Source organism: Arvicola amphibius, chromosome 6 (genome assembly GCF_903992535.2).
Source record: "Arvicola amphibius chromosome 6, mArvAmp1.2, whole genome shotgun sequence".
Lineage (NCBI taxonomy): Eukaryota > Metazoa > Chordata > Mammalia > Rodentia > Cricetidae > Arvicola > Arvicola amphibius.
In genome coordinates, this window is record NC_052052.2 from 120,987,428 (window position 1) to 121,008,669 (window position 21,242).

Below are 21,242 nucleotides of genomic sequence, written 5' to 3' on the forward strand. Positions count from 1 at the left end.
AAAATCATATACAAGAATATGATAAAAATCTATCCCTAAGTACTAAAAATAACTTAGTAAATGTAGTTTTAACCTAGATAATAAGAATGCATTATTCATTTAAAAGGGGCCCACACAGTAACACACAAGCAGCTTTCCTACACAACGAATGTAGGATGTTAAAGTATTACCGTTACACCCTCCCAGCTGTTCGTGCATTTCTGTATTCTGAAATTTGTTTCTTTGACCAATAATGAAAACAATTCCCATCTTCAAAACCCTTCTGCAGCCACTTCAACTTTATGTTGCACGTTCCTCCATTGATGTGACCTTTCAATTTCTATACAACAAAATGTTTAAAAATGAAACATACCAAATATCAAAAGCATGTTATTTGACTGTGTAAAACTGCCCCTAATTCCTCCCACTGTGGTATAGTTTATGGAGACCTTGTCTCAGCTTTGCCCTTTACTGTGTAGCTTGAGCCCAGGTTTACCTAACTTCAAGTCCATGCATGCTGTTTTCCTGTGTCCCATTGCCACAGGTGAACAGATACTAATGCTTAATATAGTCTTACAATTCTTACCACACACACACACAGAGAGAGGGGGGAGGGAAAGAGAGAGAAAGAGAGAAAGAGAGAAAGAGAGAGAATGATAGGATATATCATATAATAACTAAATCAGGAAATGGAGTATTAATTCCTGATGAAAAGCAACTGAAGTCAAGGGTACATTTTAGCTCACGGTTTGAGAGACAATGTGTCATGATATAGAGGGGATGGCAGCAGGAATACAAGATGGATGGTCACATTGCGTCCACAGTTATGAAGGAGAGGGAGGACAGGAAGGGGGCAGGCTATAAAACCTCAGAACCTCCTTCTAACACTTCCACATAAAGTTTCCATATTAGTCTCAAAAATATGCCATCAGGTGAAGACCAAGTGTTCATACACTGAACATCTAGGGCACATTTCATATTTAGCACACAAATGAGAACCACCGGGAGGATGGGAAAGGTGAATTCAGCAGAATTCATTGGTTCTTTCCTATGGTTTAGCATCATAGAGGTATACCACAGCAATGGGTTGTGCTAATGGGCTCCATACTTAGTACATCTTTTTATTTTTATATTCATCTGTGTTTTTTATCTGTGCATTTTTCTGATATCCATTGTTTGAGATAACCAAAAAAGGTATTTCTTTTACCTGTGTGGCATTCCAATTCCTCCCCTTGATGGGAAATCTGGCCTGGAACGTGATCCGGGGTTATGTGTGGTTAGACTTTATCACTGCATTGGATGAAGCCCTGACATGACTAGAGGCGTATCGGTGAGACATCCTGCCTAGCTCATCCCATTAATTCCTATCCATCTGTCTTAACAGAATGAAGTCCTAGAGGTGAAGAAGGAGGAGACTTTGCTGGATCTGGACTTTGACCCCTTCAAGCCTGATGTGACTCCTGCAGGTTCTGCTACAGCAGCCCACTCCCCCATGTCTCAGGTATAAAGTGAGTGTGGGAAGTTTAGGGATGAGAAACCTTCATTTCACCTAGTTAACTGGCGCTCACTGTGCCTTCCAATTAAGGGTTATCTATTTTTCCTTTTGGTTGAAAATTATTTCCTACTCATAAGGTATAGAAATAAGACTTTATTAGTACCAAATATTTTCTATTTCTCCATGCCATTAGCCTTCTCCTGTCACCCCAGATGTTCGCCTCAGAATTTTGTCTCTCAGGGTGGTTCTCAATGTCTCACTTCTCTCAAAGGACTGCAGGCTCTAATAATATGCCTCGGGCCTTCCCTAAAATGAAGCTTTTTTGGTGTCCTGTTTGCACTACTTCCTTTTTGGTACTTTGCAAGGCACAGTTTATGTGAATAACCATCAGACCCTCCTCCATCGAAATGTGTTTGCAGCCTAGATAGTTGTTGACCTTGAAGCTGCGCTTGTGTTCATTGTGAAGAACCCTGCCCTGGTTCCTGACCGTGTGTGGATGTGGCGTACCTTGGCTCTTGTGCTTGCTCTTGCTCATCACTTCCTCATTCTGTAGTTCCAACGACTTCCTGTAGCCTTTGTAATAAGATTCTCTGTCAGAGGGATCCTTGCATTGGGTGCTTTATAATGAAAACATCAGTTGTGAGTGCACATCAGGCATGCATTAATATCTTGTAATGGGTACCTACTACAATAAGCATAACTGCCAGTTAATTGTATGTTCTGTATCCCAGTATACTGGAGAATATTTAAGGATCTGTTTGCCATCAAACTGGTCCTAAGATATACTCTTGAGATAGTAGGAAGAGGCAAGCACATTGGTTAAGGATTAAAGTCTGAAAATCTGCATTTCCTGATAACCCCTAGTGTTGGAAAGCATTTTTGTTTTAATGATGTGTGTATAGTAAGTACCATACTTACTGTAAATCACCGTCAGTACCAAGCAAGCTAGTCTAAAGAGCAAAGGCAAATGGCATAGATCCCTGCTGTTCTCCTGGTGTCTACATGTGGATAAATTCAAACTTAGTAAATTTAAATTATATAAAATTTAAAGTTTGGTTCATTTAGACTAGCACATTTCAAGTTCTCAATACACACATGTGAAGTGTGTCCACCAAAATAGGTAACGGAATTGGAGTGTTTCTATTATCAAAATGGGCCTAGGAAAGAGTGCTGCTCTAAATGCTTACACATGTGTGTGATGTTGCGAATCTCCCAGCCTCTTTATATTTCTTACTAATTATATGGACTTTTACCCATAGTGTTTTTCTTTGTTTCCTTTTAGACATTGCCCTGGGACTTATGGACGGTAAGGCATTGAGAAGTAATTTCATATATCCTGATCAAAAAATTTAGAAACTTCAATATACTTTTCTATTTATGAGAAGAAGAAAGCCCATACATTTAATGATAATGTATTACCATTGAAAAATACCTGAAAGTTGTGAGCATTTCTCAAATCCAAAAAAAAAAAAACCTAGTAGAGAAATGTGTGTCAGTGGTCTACATTGCTGAACTGGTGGGGATCAAGACAGTGGCGTTGTGCTCAGCACTGTGCTCTTTGTGTCTTCCTGTGGGGGATAATGAGCAAAAGTGCTGTCGTAATCGGAGGCTCTTAGATATGTGGTCCTCTTAGATAAAATCATAACACAGTGTGGATGAGAAAACCAGAGGTGAGAACAATTTTTCATCATTATATTCAATTAAATTTGGTTGAAACATGTGGAAAATTTGAGCTAGACAGCTGCGGATTTGAGTTCAGACCCTAATTCTTATAATCTTATAAGTGTGATCAATTTCTAAAATTCTATAAGTATCACCTTTTCTCATCTATAAAATAAAGGTAATGATCCCTACCTCAGAGTGCTGTGGGAGGTTTAATAAGACATGTGTATGGTATTTAGCCCAGTAAGTGATATGAATCAACAAAAGGTAGCCATAGTTATGGTGTTATTTTATAAAGCTAACCTGATGTGCAAGGTCGAATATTTTTAGAATTTAGACTAGGGAGAGAGAGATTACCAGAACTTTGTGGTGTTCACTGCAAAGTTAGGAGACTGGTGACCCCATGTGAAGCCTGACATTCCTTAGGGCATGGTCTTAGTCTTTAAAAAACTCTGGTTGTGAATTCTTCAGAATTATACTCATGTTTAGTAAACTACAGCAGACACATTCAATAGATGTAGCTATTATTTGTGGACACAGTCTTCAGAAGTGGTATTTCTTCTTGCTTCCTAAAAATAAAAAGGATGCTCAGCCTCTTCCCTAGAGTTTATATTCTATTTTTTAGAATCGTTGGAAGAGATCAATATCACAGCTAACAGTGTTGGTTGAAGGCATGCATGACCAAGTCAATACCTTTGACATGGATTTAGTGTTACTTGTGTACTTACTAAAGGGAAGATGGGGTGGTATTCAGGGCACTAGATTTCGAACTTCAACTGTGTGTTACTTTTATTGTTGATTATGGGAATAGTAATAATCTTGGTAATCCCAAAATTTCATAATTTTAATTAGAACTGTGACACATTTCCTTCCCTCACTAAAAGGAATGCGGAGAGAGCAAAGGTAACTTCTGTAAGAAGCTTTTCACTGCTTCAGAGGACAGACCTGCTAGGAATAGTAGTCATAAAAACGGATGAAATCGTGGCTTTCTGACATACTGCTGTCATTCCTAGTCCTGTCTACTCTAAAGGGTATTTTTTATGTGGGCAGAAAATGGCTTCTAGGTTGAGGGAAGACTGTCAAGAGAATCCTCAAGGTAGTCATGTGGTTAATACTAATTTATTCTCCATTCAACACAAGCCTCAAAGGTAGACCCTAGTGAAGAATGAGTTTGACATTTTGTTCCTATAGAGCCTATGATGTGGAATAATTTCTTGATATCTGTGCATTCTGGTGGTCTCAGACTTGCATGTTCATTTTGATAATTATTTTCATTTCATGGTCTCCTAAGGTTGAAATTGTGAACTAGCCACAAAACATCCTCATTGATGCTAGAAAATGGCATGGGCTATTTGTGTTTCATTTGTGCCTCTTCAACAATTGTCTTGAAGAAATTTTAGGACAAAATCATTTTTATAACAAGTGGTAAAATTTAATTCCTGGACAGTAAAACTACAGCATTCATAAGAATGTTGTGCCTGGACAGAATGAGGCTTCGACCAGTGAAATGTTTCTCATTTTTTACTTTTTTCTCCCCCCTCTTTCAGACAACCACTGATTTGGTACAACCGGTAAGTTGATTTTTATAAGATTTTAGATTTTAAAGATATCTAACATTTATACATATGGCATTTTTTTGGTAGACTGTCTTCTCTCCATGGCATTGCTAGTTCTAGATTGACCTTAAGTCAATTAACTCTAGTATTTTTTAATTTTCTATTTTTATTTATTTGTTTGTTTAAATTTGTTTTTGAGACTGGGTTTCTCTGCCAAGAAAATTTTAATTTTATTTTTATTTTATTATATTTTTATTTTATTTAACTGGTGCTACACTACTGAAGAGCTGTAGGTTTTTCATCAAATATTTCATGGTCTGTTTCATCTTTTTCTCCCCTCTTTGCTTTTCTACATACTTTAAAGACTGACTCTTCCAAAAGTCTTTCTATGTGTAACCTCATCATAGACGAAACTCCTGGCAGTGGTTTGGCTGAAGAGCTTCAAAGACCTGACACTATAGGTGCATTTACTTGGGGCCCTCATGCTAGAACAGACAGTGTCAGCCAGGAGATGACCCCAAGTGGGTCTCAAGAAGACATAGTCTGTCTCTCTGGAGTAAAGCAGGCCATGAGATTAGCCACCGAAATGCTTTCTTCTACCGACCATTCTAATGTAGCTGAACAGGGTGACGATGCCCTGGGGCCAGCCCCTCCAACTAGAAATGAACAGCTGTCCTCAGAGCCTGTGCCCGGGGCTGGAGTTTCTATTACTGCGTACATGGAGATGGAGCAGCCATATGCAGTATGTGACTCAGAGAAGCCGGTTGTGGAAACAATTGACCTGCTCAAAAAAGGCCATGAAGAAGCTAAAATATCAGATGGAGAAATAAAGCAGAAACAGAAGGTAGAAGATCCTATGTGGAAATATGTGGACACAAATCAAAAGGTAGACACTGGAGCTATTGATATCAAGGCACTAGAAGATACTGAGGGATATGAGGAGAAAATATGTGATGGTCTAGGAAATAGAACACTACATCCTTTTGAAACACCAGCAGAACAAGGCCAGGAGACCTTCAAAAGGCATGAAGTGGGAAGTAGGAAAGATCTAAGGGTGGGAAGTGAGGAAAGACTAAAAACCTATGAAAATAATTTTGAGGAAGCTGATGTATTAGAAAGAGACAAGGAAAGAGTATATGTGGCAGATAAATTTAGTGACAGAATCCAGGGATTGTCTGATGAGATTCAAGTAAAAAACAGTCATCACAAAAATGTAGAAGGCTCTGAAGCTACATCTGCCCATCATACAGAGACCTGTAATCTGCCTCTCCAGACAGACCCTGTGTCTATTATTAAAGATTTGAGCATTGAAGAATGGAATTTAACTAGAAAAGAGATAGAGAAACATTCCACAGGCCCACACACCCATGCCACAAAGCATTATCCAGCACAGGGAGGTGCAGGTGTAGAAGAAATTCAGCGTGGCGTTGTAGTCAGTGCTCAAGGAGCTGAGGGGCATGAGAATCAGGATGTTTTATCAACCAAATGTGCAATGGTAGATGAGTCTGAAACTGACCCTTGCTCTTCTCTGGGAACTATTGCAAGCAGAAAAGGGCAGTGCACATATAAGGGGAAAGATCCATCAGCAGGGGGCTTTGCAAGTACAGGGCCCGGAAACCCTCATCATGCCATTCAGTTGCCAAAAACTACAAAGACAGATTCTTGGGGAACAGATGTAGGTCAAATTTGGCAGCCAGACTTGAATTCAGGAGCAAATAATGTGGATCTAGTGGGAGTCTCTGGTATTCCAGATGGCCAAGCAAGTAGGTTTGCCAATTGGCAGGAATCTAATAGCCACTGGTCCATCAGAGATATAGAAGGTCTACATAATTGCAGGGGACATTTAGCAGAAAGTAAGAAAGGCCTGGAGGTGGACTTACCAGCAGATGTATGCAGGAAACATGCCAGGGCTAGTGACTTGGATCAAAGCCAGGAGACTACTAGACCAATGGTTCAGGGAACCTCCTGGAACACTAGCATGGAGAGCCCTGGTAGTCCCCAAGACAATGACATCAACAACTCAGATTTATCTGAAGATGAAATTGCTAACCAGAGATATGGATTGTTGTACCAAGAAATAGAGGCTGATAAAGATGAGGTACTTACTCTAAAATGTAGCGTAGAGTAACCAGACTTCCTTAGGTTCTGTTTTCCTTATGTCTCTCACCAACTTCATTCTCCATCATTGATCTCCTTGACACATGTACCTCTTGAAACCTATGTAAACCAAACACAAACAGGTTGACAAAAAAAAAAAACAAGCAAAAACAGACAAACAACAAAAATACTACATAATGATTGTGCTGGTAATTAATGGAGTCTTTCTTACTATTCTGAGTTATTTTTGCTACTTTTTTCCCTTTATTCCCTCCTCTCTTCTTTCTTTCTTTTTCTTTCCTTCCTTCCTTCCTTGCTTCCTTCTTTCTTTCTTTCTTTCTTTCTTCCTTTCTTTCTTTTTTATGAGCAACACAGATTTATTTACTGGCACTAATGTGACTCCACTAATAAAACATGAACTGTTTCTACCCAAGCTCATTAAAACTGTAGAATCTTAGTTGATGTTCATTAAAGTAATGGATACGAATGACTTAAAAAAGATACTAACACCCATGGTTCTGGCCTAGAGTCATTTGCCCATTATTGAGAAAGTCAGTGTTGGCAAACATTGACCCATATGCGAGCAACAATTGTAAAGCTGATCTTCCACTTTTTTTGTCAGCCTATTTATAATAATACAGCATGGCTTTTTGTAGTTCATAAGTGCTTTCAAGCAAAGCAAGCTGTTGTATTATTTTTAAATTCGTGTGTTGTAGTCGTTACTCTCCAACTTGTCTAGTAGATATTCATTCATCCTATGGAAATGTTGGGAAAAAAAATCACACCCGTTTTCCATTTCCTTTAGGCTTCTGGAGGTTCATTTAATGGCTTTACCCAGGTAAGGTGAATCTGGTTCCTTACAAGCGCCACCTGCTAAGAATGCTTAATTCTTTCCTGCAGGAGTTTTGCGTCATCACTGCAGCAAAATGATTAAGAATGTCCGTACAAAATTTGATCTCACTACTTACAACTAACTTGAAGAATGGAAACAACATCGTGGCATTGTTGTGGTGAAATGAGCTGAACCCAGGGACCCAGCACTTGCTAAGTGCTCCATAACACTATGCCAATTTCCCTGCTAGTCATTAGAAGTGATTCCAGTATGAAAGATCCTCTAGACTTGGCTACTGGAAGAGGAGATAAGATTATTTTTACTAAGATGATGGATATTAGAGATGATGAATTTTAGAGCTACTTCTAAAATGTCATAGTGAGCCACACCATGTACAGCCAAATCTTTAGTGATTCTCCAGATAAGATCAGGAAGATCAGAAACCACACTCCAGCTCTTTCCAAGAAATCAATGGTTCCTGGAAATGTTCTGCTGGCACAGATTTATGTCTAGAATAACTCATGTTAACACTTTTTTGGTGTTTTTTAAATGATTTAATGGGGGACTTTCAAAAACAACAAAAATGTATTCATTGATACAACTGATGGTTACTAGCTTAAATAGTATAAGCAGAGCACTTTTATATTTCCAGGCTGCCCAGACCCAAATAATCACACAGAAACTATATTAATTACAACACTATTTGGCCTATTAGATCTGGCTTCTTATTAACTAACTCTTGCATCTTAAATTAACCCATTCTGTTATTTTGTATTTTACTGTGAGGGTTGAGGTTTGTTACCTCTTGCTTCTTGGGCAGCTACATGGTGTCTGCCTGAATCTGCCTTCTTTCTCCCTGCCTTCAGTTTAGTTTTCCCACCTATCTCTCTTCTGCCCTACCATAGGCCAAAGCAACTTCTTTATTAACCAATGATAATAAAACATATTCATAACATACAGAAGAGAATCCCACATCATCACCCATTTTCTGTCTAAATGAAAAGGAAAGTTTTGACTTTAGCATAGTAAAATTACATATAATAAAACAGATATCAAATGAGAATTAGTTACAATATTTCTTTGTGTGTCTAAAGTTTTATATCTAATTTATCTTTTATCATAACTAAGGAAAACTATAGCTATCTGTCTTCAACTCCATAAAATACCCTAGAAGGATATATTACCTAAGTAAACAGGAAATTCATTGTAAGCAACTTCCAAAACTCTGGAATTGACAGAGACATCTCACTTTCTGGATAGTCATCCAAAGTTCTTCTTGCCCATAGTATCTGGTAGCCTTTTCTATGAAGCAGGAAATTTGAAAGACTGTTTTGCCTATAATGACAGTTTGTCAGTTACTTTCTTCTATGTCCTGCAGAATGTCTGGCAGTTTCTTCTGTGAAGCAGGAACCCTGAAAGACCATCCCATCTTTTAGAAAGTTCATCAGCCATTTTTCTGTGGGTCCTGCATGACCAGTTCATACAGTACACCATCAAGCAGTCTAAGCAATGGCAATTTCCTGACCAAATGACTAGCCTTGTTGCACTGAAGGCAAATTTCAAAACAAGTTCCTTCAATGCCCATCAACCTCTCTGAAGTAATTGGTGCTGCCAGAAGCAGACATGCCTCACTGTCAAGAAAAGTCTTAAGTTTGTAAAATCTTTTAAATGCCATATTCTGTAGGTCTTTGAAGTGTTGAGATTACCTAGCTAACTGAAATATATCTCTGTATATCTAGAAAATCTAAAATAATTAAAGTTTGATTATTATAGATGACTATTAATCTATGTTTCTTAACTATATATTACATTTTAAATGAGCTGCACAAATACAATACTTTAAATAAGAGCAGAAATACATATATACAGTATAACAAAACTGACTTTAAATTTTTATCACTAGACCAATATCTATACCAATGCAAAGTATTCATCTCTATATAATATCCTCTTAATTTTTTTAGAAATTGAACTGTGACCAGAAACCATTTATAACCAACCCCTTTAAAATGAAAATAAACATTTATAAACAATAATTTTGGGAATTTGGATGTAGTTTTCTCCAAACTGCTTCCTGGTGTTTGTTGGGCAAAGTATTTTTAGGATTCACTGAGAACTTTTTTTTCGTGGGGGGGAGATTCTATCACATTAGCCTGGAAAGAATCCACAGGTTCTCATCTTCTGTGGAAACTAAAGCAGAACCTCTTTTGCAAAGTAATATATCTTTAGACTAAAATTTTGAAGTCAAGATACCTATAAAATATATATGTTGGTTTAGCTTACCAGTTCCAAGAATCAAATGTTTTTCAACAGTTAACTCATTAAAAGTCAAAAAATTCAAAGAAAACACAATAATATACATAATCCATATTCTCTCTGTATATTCCCTCTCTACATGGCTTATTTGTTTTTTCTATTACTTTTTAATATTTATTTTATTAACTTTATTCTTTTAATCTATGGCTGTCTATACTCTTTCTTCTTTCTCTCCTAAGATGTACATTTATCCAATACTGTGACCCATTTAGAGGTCCTTTTGTCTGAATTTGTCTTTACTGTGTATCTGTAATGCTTTTTTGACCAAGAGTGCTTTTTAAAATGTGAGGCAAAATGGCTAGGACTAACGCTTTGGCTATTCTTTTTGGCTTTGCCACATCCAACATGGCAGAGGTATGTTTACCTCCATCTTTATGAGCCATGCTCATTGTACCAGCTCCAGGGATGCAGCAGGTCTATGTCACCACTAAGCAACTGATCACTCTGCTTACAAATCCCACTTAATGCTCTGTAGCAGGACCTCCCAAAAGAGCCAGAGCTGTTCATGCCACCAGTATGAACCAGGAAGCCATATCTTAAAGAAGCCACGCCTCTGCTTGAGCCAGCAGTCTATCTGAAAAAAAAGTGTTACCAAGAATCTCCAATTGACTCCTGTTTTTGTGAGTCTAGAAACCTTTCTTAAGCTTTCTTAGGCTTTTTGTGCAGGTATGCTGCCAAACACTGGGTGCCATTAGTGAGCATAGACTGTGCTTTCATTTCCCAGCTGCCCAGACCCAAACAATCACACAGAAACTATATTAATTACAACACTGTTTGGCCTATTAGGTCGGGCTTCTTATTAACTAAGTCTTATATCTTAAATTAACCCATTCTATTATTTTGTATTTTACTGTGGGGCTAGTGATTTGTTACCTCTTACTTCTTGGGCAGTTACATGGTGTCTGCCTAACTCTGCCTTCTTTCTCCCTGCGTTCAGTTTAGTTTTCCTGCCTATCTCTCTTCTGCCTTGCCATAGGTCAAAGCAACTTCTTTATTAACCAATGGTAATAAAACATATTCATAGCATACAGAGGGGAAATCCCACACTGAGATAGCTTTTTAAAGCTTTCTCCCTCTTTTCAGCCCCAGGAAACTTCATTATTCACCATGCAGGCAGATCAGAATATGGTAGGTGGCTTGGTAAGTTGATGTGAATATATTTGGGGACAGTTGATAGTTATCATGGGATATCTGAAAGTTAGTTGGTCACACTAGCTTCTCTGGAGTGTTAATTTTACAGAATATGATTTCTACGGCTCCCTCTTTGCAGAAAATAAAAAGAAAACCATCTGTAAAATCAGATTTTAAGCTTGTTTACCACTGACACAGTGTCACAAGTAGAAACCAACTTGCTGTGATACTTACAGTTCTCAGTGGAACACAGCGAATCCATCAAAGTCACAGGTTACTACGTGACTATAACTTAAGGATTGAAAATGAGTTTGTCTTAAGAATTTATGAATCAACTAATAGATCATTGCCTTTTCCTTGTGCTTAGAGATGCTAATTTCTCATATACTTTCTTGATTGGGTAAGTTCTAGAGAGAAGCCTTTACAAGCCAGCTATTGATGAGAGTAACCTAAGGTGATGAGTAGGAAGGATAAAGAGTTACCCAGGGGAACAGAGGAGGTTTTTAGCAGGTGGAAGTTGCAGTTAAGAGAAGCCTTTCAGCAGTTTCCTAATCAAGCTGATTGAAGCATCCTTGAAAGATGTCACTGTGTGTTTACCCTGCTGCAGGACTGAAGACGCCATTAGCATTGCTATGGTTTTTCTAAAGGAGCCCTCTGTAGTTATCTTAGCTACCAGGTTTCCCATTGGAAATTTGGAATTGAATTCACATAGAATAATTTTTTTGTATAATACTTCACTTTTAAGTAAGGAATTCTGTGAAACTTGTCTAAAAGCTAATTTGGGTAATATTCTGCTATCTTATCAATGGACTATTATACTTTTGTGCTTTTTGAACAACCAAGTGGAAGAAAGAGTCTCAGCATTTTTTTCCCTCAAGTATGTGGTATTAACAACAAAACCAGAGAAACTCAGTCTTTATGCTCATTGGTCCTTCTCAGCCTTGATAATAGAATTTGGCTGGTGAAGTTTTTAATTGTCTATTGTGAACAGTTAGGGGAAACTCAGAAATGCAGAAATAAAAGGGAGACTATTTGTCATGATAAGTTCATAGCCACTGTGTCAGTACACAAAGTCCAAGGTCAGAATCATGACCTTTAAGTACCCTGAGTGTGTCCGCATACCCCGTTGTTAGTTGTGTTACGACTTCTTGGCTTTCCTTCCAAGTCTTCTCCACATAGATTCTCCTGAGCAGACATCACACTTCTCTGCTGAGGAACAAATTTGTCATGTCCAACATTGCAAATGGTACTAAAATTCTTGCTATGGGGCAGGAGGCAACCACCGTACACAGTAACTGTGTAGCTCTCAGTAAGTTGTTACTGTGCAGCATCTCAGGAGCAGCGGAAGCCCCAACACTGGATTCTTCGGCTGTGCCAAACAAAGGGGAGCAAAACTGCTATTCAGCTGTCCATCTCCTGGTTCCTGTCTCATGGCCCACAGAGCATCACCATGCACCAGTTGAAAACGATTTTGTGCCTTCAAACCTTGTTCTTAGTTGCCCTCGAGTCCTTTTCAGTCTATATTAAATAGCTTTCCTAAGCAAGAAAAACCAGTGCTAGAAAGCAAGTACATAGACTTGTGAATGGACTCTCAATTCTCCTAGCCCATATCTGCCACTGTTCTGACCTGGCTTAATCTCATCAGAGAGGAGTTTCAGAATTTGTGTTCCAAGATTACACAGCCAGCTTCATTCTGAAGAATTTTCATTCTGAAGGAAGAATCCTTTCTAGTGCTCAGAACAAAAACAGTTGCAGTAGAGCCCAATTCACATAACAGGGCTTCAGATTTTTCCATATTGTGCTCACAAATGAACTTCTTTGGTATGTTATTAGAAAACATTTATAATTTCATAGCTCAGAGGAATAGAAGAGTGGCCTACCTATAAGTCTAATTTGAATAGGGGAGTTTAGGCAGAGTGTGTTTCGTACTTGCTCATTACTAGTGGTCTGTATTTGTCCAATAGAACTGGTCATAACCAGTTATTAAAACTCAGTGAACATGTGTAACTTGTAAGAAAATGCTAATCTATGTCTGTTCAATTCCATACAATAGATTCACTCTTTGATATTAATGTGGAGATACAGTAGGTGCATATATAAAGCTACCCTCACTGTTGTTATTTAAATAAAGCTTCAGAATTTCTCCAGACATCCAGAAATCCAAGCCAATCATCCAAACATTGTTCTGTATTTTCGGTGATCTTTGCATTTTTAAAATGCACAATATATTTAATATTTTTATATGAGTGGTACAGCAAACCTTCTCCTGGCTCCTCTTCAGCGTCAGACTTCCCCCTAAGCAGACTCAGTTGCCTAGGGCATAGCATCATAAAGGTTGTAAGATCCTCAAAATTTAAAATCCTTGCACACTTGTCTGCAAAACTATTTTTTAATTTTATTGCACCCTTTGGTGTATGGTCACAGTGAGTGACTTGGTGGAGGCCATACAAAAATCAGTTTTTCTGTTTCTCTGGCATTAAGTGAGTCATTATTTTAGAAGAGTTTCTCCAGTACTTTTCTGTGAAATTCATTGTGTGTGCTGAATTAATTAAGTATACAGGAAGAGCAGAAGGTTTTGAGTTAAGAAATGCCAGAGACCTGATTTGGTATGTAACAGGTATTGGAGGCTAATTATATACAGCAGTCGCATGGGACAATAACATCTCACCTTGCCCCCACAACTTAAGGTTTTCAACACATGGGTCATGACCCCCTGGGGGACATATCATATCCTGCATATTAGATATTCATAACAATAGCAAAATTATAGTTATAAAGTTGCAACAAAAATATGGTTGGAGGTCACCTGCAACATGTGGAACTGAATCTAAAGGTTGCAACATTAGGAAGATTGGGAACCAGTGTCTTAAAGGGTCTAATTGAGACCGTGGAGAAGACTATCCTGTTATTCTTTAAGAAATTTGTTTATTATATGAAATAAATTTATTGCTACAGATTTGTTTTTGGAGGTATAGAAGAAGATACTGAGCCAGAACCTCAAACAAAATAACAAAGGTCCTGCAGTTTATGGAGCAGTCAGGTAGTTGAACCTGCTTTCCCAGCTTTGGGAATAGTTCATTATGTTAAATAAATATCTTTTAATTTGCATACTGGAATGATCCCTCCATTTTTAGTGCAATATATACTTCTACACTGAAAGATCACAGAACTGTGTGTCCTATAGGTTATTCTTGACTCCTACCTGGCAAAGTTGGACCTTCAAGAAATATTCTCTGTGTCACTGTGTCTCTGTCTCTGTGTCTTTTTTCGTGTCTCTCTTTCTGTCTGTCTGTCTCTATCTCCGTCTTTGTCTCTTTCTCTCTCTTCCTCTCCCTCTCCACACAACAGAAGAATCCTTTCGGGTTCTCTTACATTTTCCATGGAGACACGAAGGTAAACTTTTACAGATGAATACAGTGGTAGGTGTTTGCCTGACTTTAAAGGAAGCCATTCTGGAGACTGTTCCAAAGAAGCTGAACATATACAGCAGTCGCATGGGACAATAACATCTCACCTTGCCCCCACAACTTAAGGTTTTCAACACATGGGTCATGACCCCCTGGGGGACATATCATATCCTGCATATTAGATATTCATAACAATAGCAAAATTATAGTTATAAAGTCGCAACAAAAATATGGTTGGAGGTCACCTGCAACATGTGGAACTGAATCTAAAGGTTGCAACATTAGGAAGATTGGGAACCTTAGTTCTGCAGGGGCCTATGACACCAGATAAGAGAATTTATTTTTCTAGAATGGATTTAATAAAGCTGGCTGACTGCTATGAATGATGATGAGATTCTGGATTTTCCAGTATGCTGCAGTATCGCCTATTCACATGTCAAATCTGGTTTTTTCCTTCTTACCCACAAATAACTTCAGGCTGAAACTGAACAGGCGCTATCCATGGAGCCCCAAGCTGAGGAGCCTCCTGCCACCGCTGCTGTACCTGCTGCCGGGCTGGACCTTGGACTGGAGATGGAGGAGCCAAAGGAGGAGGCAGTGGTGAGCCCATGCCCAGCCCCCTCCATCCAATATGCTGCTCTTTCCACCTTCTCCCATGATCCTTTGTACCACTTCCTGTCCTGGCTTCAGCTAAGATAAAGGACCCCCTTGTCTGCCATGGTTCCCAGGATAAAAGAGCCTTCTCTACTTTCATAGTAAAAACTCAATTCCCTGACATCATCATCATCATCATCAATATATAATATGATGACTATTATTATTATTGTTATTATTATTAAGATTATACCAAAGAACTGATCTTATGGATGAGGGAAACTGCCATGTAGCCATAGATGTCTCTCCAAAACCTGTCTCTATGTTTATGCGTGTGAGTGTATGTGTGGTTGCATGTGTCCATGTATGTGTGGAGAATTCAGACATCATGTATTTTCTATAGCTCTCCATTTTGGTTTTTGAAACTTTATCACTTACTGACCATTGTGCTCACTGACTAGCTAGACTCTCCATCCATCCATCCCTGGAACCTGTCTGGGAAAAATACAACTGAATACTTGACCACTACATGTATCCACACATACACTCATACACACAAACATAGAGGGAAAAATTCAACTCAATTATTGACCACTGCATGCATCCACACGTACACCCAGATACATCAACATAAGACAAGATAAAATACAACTCAATTCTTGACCACTGTTAAAGAGATCGTTGATTCTGAGATGAATGTGACCAACACCAGGAAGGTAGAACAATGATGATTTAGATTTTGAAGAAATCATTTGATTGTGTAAAGCTCTCATCAAATTCCCACTTTGTATGTCAGATGTTCTCCATCTGTGCCTGTGTACTGCATTGGTCCCAGGTTCCAGAACAAAGCTCAGTTCCACAAAGCCCACGACATTGGGCAATGGGGTGGAGACGTGAAGGAGAGAAGCCAGGCACTGATGCAGGTTCTCTGTAGTGAAGGAGAGAAGCCAGGCACTGATGCAGGTTCTCTGTAGTGAAGGAGAGAAGCCAGGCACCGATGCAGGTTCTCTGTAGTGAAGGAGAGAAGCCAGGCACTGATGCAGGTTCTCTGTAGTGAAGGAGAGAAGCCAGGCACTGATGCAGGTTCTCTGTAGTGAAGGAGAGAAGCCAGGCACTGATGCAGGTTCTCTGTAATCCCCTCGCAGGCACTGATGCAGGTTCTCTGTAATCCCCTCGCAGGCACTGATGCAGGTTCTCTGTAATCCCCTCGCAGGCACTGATGCAGGTTCTCTGTAATCCCCTCGCAGGCACTGATGCAGGTTCTCTGTAATCCCCTCGCAGGCACTGATGCAGGTTCTCTGTAATCCCCTCGCAGGCACTGATGCAGGTTCTCTGTAATCCCCTCGCAGGCACTGATGCAGGTTCTCTGTAATCCCCTCGCAGGCACTGATGCAGGTTCTCTGTAATCCCCTCGCAGGCACTGATGCAGGTTCTCTGTAATCCCCTCGCAGGCACTGATGCAGGTTCTCTGTAATCCCCTCGCAGGCACTGATGCAGGTTCTCTGTAATCCCCTCGCAGGCACTGATGCAGGTTCTCTGTAATCCCCTCGCAGGTTGTCGAGATCACTCACGCTCTCACTCATCCAAATTTTATACTTTTGCAAGCAGGTTTCTTAATACATTTCAATTAAAATATGATTACATCACTCATCCTTTTCTCTTTCCTTCCTTCAGTCTTTCCCATTCCCCTTCCTCCAAACTTTCCCTTGTCGCCCCTCAAATGGATAGCCTCTTTTCTTTCATTATTATTTATATAAACATATATGCAAGTACATAAATACAGCAGGCTGAGTCCATTTTTGTTTGTGTGTATATAATGTCAAGTCTGACCACTTTATATCAGGTAACTAAAGGAATCATCCCAGCCACAGGTATTTTCTCTTTCTCTCAGCTGTCTCTAGTTACCTATACTTCTTTGTCTGTGAATGAGACTCTTTGGTATTTTTTTCCTTCCACTTGTGTTTTTCTGTGATGGCTTCCATCCTTTTTTTAAAGAATAGCCTCAGTGAAGGACATTGGGGTTCCAGGTAGCCTGAAATCTCTGCTAACATCAGGACTTTCCACACTTAATTCTTAGACTTAAGAGATGTCCCTGGGGTATAGCTGAAAATCAGAACAAAACAGCAGCTCTTGTTCAGCCTCAGTCTTGAGCTTCCCAAAGGCAGTATGTGTCTTCAACCATTCCTCTGGCTGTGAGGCAGTTGTCCAAGGGGATGTGGCAGCAATGCCCTAAAATGGGAATGCACAGAATGAGCTCTTTAGCTATAGAAAGATGGTGTTGGGGAAATCACTTTGTCCTCTGTGTCTGTTTCTCATTTCTCCCTGATAAACTTAAAAAGTTCTTCTGCTCTTAAAAAATCGACAACCAAATGCTTTAAAATGTAGAGACTTTCAAATCCCTGCAGTGTGGTGAATCACTCTTGTTTACGGTTGTTTTCAGCCTGTGTTTAGTAGGCAAGTGAGGTGAGGTATGGACATGGAAGAGTTCACTCTGTGATGCCATGTTCCAAAGCCATGAGGTCAGTGGGCTCCCAGTGGGTCTTCTCAGTGTGACGCTCAGCTGCTTTCTCCTCCAGTTTCAGGTCACACACTGCCATCTGTCAAGCCTTGAGCTACTCTAAGACATGTACATGGTCAGGGCTGGGATATTTGCCCACAGAACATGAAAATATTCAAGTGATTTCCAGCCCAGTCTTCATCTAGTCTCCGGCAGTGCCTGGCACCTTTCCTTCAATTCTGTCATATTGATCCAAGGCCCACACAAGAGGCATTCTGCCTCTCTTCTTTTGTTGACAATGTTTAGAGTCAGAATCTTAGTGTGTAGGTTGGCTTGTCACTTACTTATGTAGCCCAAGCTGTCCTCCTGCCTCAGCCCTCTAAATGTTGGGATTGCAGGCACATGTCTGACTTGTGAACACATATTTTTAAAAACCTTCTCAGGGCTGGAGATATGATTCACTGTCGTGGTGCTTTTTCCCTCTCCCATGACTGAAGTTCAGGGTTCAAAACCAAACACTGGTAAATAAAATTAGGCCAAAGTCTCTTACAAACTTCGCAAGCCCCATGGAAGAAGCCTGTTATGATTGCTTTCCAACCACTGCTTGCTCATGCTCACATTTCTGGGCAAGCACAGTGTACAATATTTACCTATGCTTTAAAAGCTGCACCTTTTTTCTAGTCATTTTGCAAATAGATCACTAATTGAAACTTTTAATGCTAAAGGGTATCATTATGAGATACTGTGCCCTGTGCTGAAAGCCAAATTAACAGCAACAAAAATTCATTAACTTCGGCATCTCTGCCGAAGATGATTTTCAAAGAAGATGTGAAGCTAATTTTAATAACTGTTTCCCATGGCAACAGTGCTGCATTTGGTTGGGTTGGACTATAAGCCAGCTGCCTAGGGCTTCCGATGGGACTGCAGGAAAATTAGGGTAGCACCTGAGAGCTGAGTGAGATGGAGATGGGGGAGAAAAAAATTTTATAACTTTTTTTTAGAAGAAAATAAATGAGGTATATGTGAGCCAGATTTGCAGTACCAGGCACCACTTGGAAAGAAATAGCCATAGGGTGTGGTTTTCCAACCACAGCACTCTCCTGTGGTCTTGTTAGAGGGGAGCTGCAGCGGGCAGTGTTTTAAACACCTTTTGTGTGAAGAAGCGTACCAACTGCCACCCTATTTCAAAGTACCAGAACCTTCTCTGTGGGGCTATAATGATCTCTTGTAGATCTGCCTCTTGACTTTCTCTTTAAAACAGAACCTGAAGAAAATATTTAGTACTTGATTTTAACCCTTTTAAATTTAGATAAGTTTAGAAATTTATAAAAATGAAAGCATTTCCAGCATTATCAAGAGCTCTGGTTGGAGCCTTGTGTAGGGACAGTTAAGAAAAGGCAGTGATGGTCTGTGGTTGGGACTTCCACTGCTTCTGCCCTTTTACTACTTCCCTCTGTGATGTTACACAGCCAGCTCCAAGAGGGAAGTAATGGTTCCTATCACTCCGTCTCATTTCTTCATTCAGACAATAAGAACACAGCTTCAGGGACCTTCCACCTTTGGGATGACATTAATCCTAAACTGGTGAACATACCTGTGACTGGTGCCCTATTCCTATCAATGCCGTCTTTACTGCAATGGAGAAATCCAGGGAAAGATCAATAGGCCTTTTGCACTTTCTCATTCTGTACTCAATTTTCTAAACAGTGAAATCTGGAAGATAATTGTCAAAAACAATGTAGAAAAGTTCTACACAGCTGTTCTAGCTTTATTCTATTGCTGTGATAAATACCAGAACAGAAACAACTTAAGGAAGAAAAGGATTTATTTGACTCAGATTTCCATGGCGCCGTTTATCACTGAAGGAAGTGAGGATAGGAACTAAAGGCAGAAACCATGAAGGAACACTACTTGCTGGCCTGCTTGTTCAGCCTTACGCTTAGCTGCCTTTGTTTTACAGTCTGTGAGCCCCTGTTTAGAGAATGGCGCTGCCCACAGTAGGCTCATGCCTGCGACAATCAAGACAGTGTCTCTACAGACATGTCAACAGGCAAATCTGCTCTAGGCGATTCCTCGATTATTTTCATCTAAGTTGTGTCGTTGACAAATTAAAACTAACTCTGACACCAACTAGCCTCCTCTTGATTTCTGTTTGTTACAAAATTTGCTATTGATTAGGAGACACTTTGTGCCCTGTCTTTGCTTGTTCCCAAATAGCACAGGCAGCAGGAAAAGGTCATTTAAGGAATGGCATTCCAAGAGCATAAGGTTACATACACATCAGCTGCTTGGAAGGGGGCATACTTAGAGTCCTCTTCCAGCATGGCTGCTTTGAGAGCTAGCACGAGTTTCTGTAGCTGGTGCTTGAGTTCTCAGGATTGCTACAAAACTCCCTAATTTAGATGTTTACAGTCTCAGATTAGTATCACACAAACACAGATTAGTATGACACAAACACAGAATTTGGTCAGATCATTCCAAACTTTGTTTACTGGTTGAGCAGGTTACTTTTGCTCTTTAGATCTTAACTTCCAGGAATAATGGGGAAAAGCTATAATAGAGATGTTAAGAGAATCTATGCAATAAGCATAAACTTCTGTGATGGTACCCGGAGACTTTTGGAGTCACAGTAATGCAAGTTTCTTACCCAGGATGGACATATAAAAATAAATTCATAGGAAAAACCCATCTATGCATCAGAATTATTATTCTATAGAATCAGGATAAACTGGAAAGCCTAGATAGAGCTCAGTGATCTTCCAGCCAATTGTCTTTATAAAGCAATATGCAGACATATTGCCATATTCTGACTCCACTATAAAATGCCCTGCAATTATCAAAATGCGTCATTTATCCAAAATATGTAATATATACTTCTTATAGTATTCACTTATCATTTATGCCAGAAATAATATAAATAAAATAACTGCATAAGTTAAGAACGAATGAGAAAACTGAAAATACTAAAAAGTTACAAAAAATAAAATTAACTTTTTATCAGTTCTTCTCTTGTAGTCCTCCACATTAATGATAAAAGAGAATTTTAACAAAAAGTATCAAAGTTTCTAAAGTTCTATATTCTAGGAATTTCAACTCTGACTAGGAGGCTGTTCTTTAAGCGAAAGTATAGAGGTAATAGAAGTCATAGCCAAGCCTACAAGCAGTTGATGATTGTGTATGGTAGTGCCTTTCAACCATGGCAGTGCGCCATGGGATCATGCTTACACACCTTTGGGCGATTTGAAGTAGTTGAATGTATGCTACAGCTTGATAAATCACTACTTTGATAATTCACTACTGCTGTGATATACACCACGACAAAAAGCAACCTGGGGAGGAAAGGGTTCATTTGGCTTAAGCATCCCAATCACAGTTGATCATCGAGGGAAGCCAAGGCAGAAACTCAATGAGGACAGGAACTTGGAGGCAGAAACTAAAACAGAGGGCACAGAGAAATGCTGTTACTGACTTGCTTCTTCCCATTCCTTGCTCAGCCTGATTTCTTATATAACCTAGAACCACCACGTAGAGTGGGCTAGGCACTGTTACATCTGTCATTAATCAAGAAAATGCCTCACAGGCTTGCCTGTGGACCAATCTGATGGAAACATTTTCACAACTGAAGTGTCTTCTTTCTAGATAAGCCTGGATTGTGTCAAGTTGACAAAATAAAAAT

At 39.4% G+C, this 21,242-nt stretch overlaps 1 protein-coding gene across 4 annotated transcripts in view; it reads left to right on the forward strand.

Moving 5' to 3' along the window:
- The window catches only part of Amph (amphiphysin), a 190,810-nt gene that overhangs the window by 152,932 nt on the left and 16,636 nt on the right, over positions 1-21,242 (forward strand). For 2 of the 4 annotated variants that reach the window (XM_038334080.1, XM_038334081.1), the window contains exons 12-17: positions 1,364-1,480; positions 2,757-2,780; positions 4,684-4,707; positions 7,595-7,627; positions 11,021-11,077; positions 14,953-15,075. In XM_038334080.1, coding sequence (XP_038190008.1) covers positions 1,364-1,480; positions 2,757-2,780; positions 4,684-4,707; positions 7,595-7,627; positions 11,021-11,077; positions 14,953-15,075 — 378 coding nt within the window. The remainder of the gene's footprint in view (positions 1-1,363; positions 1,481-2,756; positions 2,781-4,683; positions 4,708-7,594; positions 7,628-11,020; positions 11,078-14,952; positions 15,076-21,242) is intronic. The other 2 variants (XM_038334082.1, XM_038334083.1) reach the window with 2 other exon arrangements.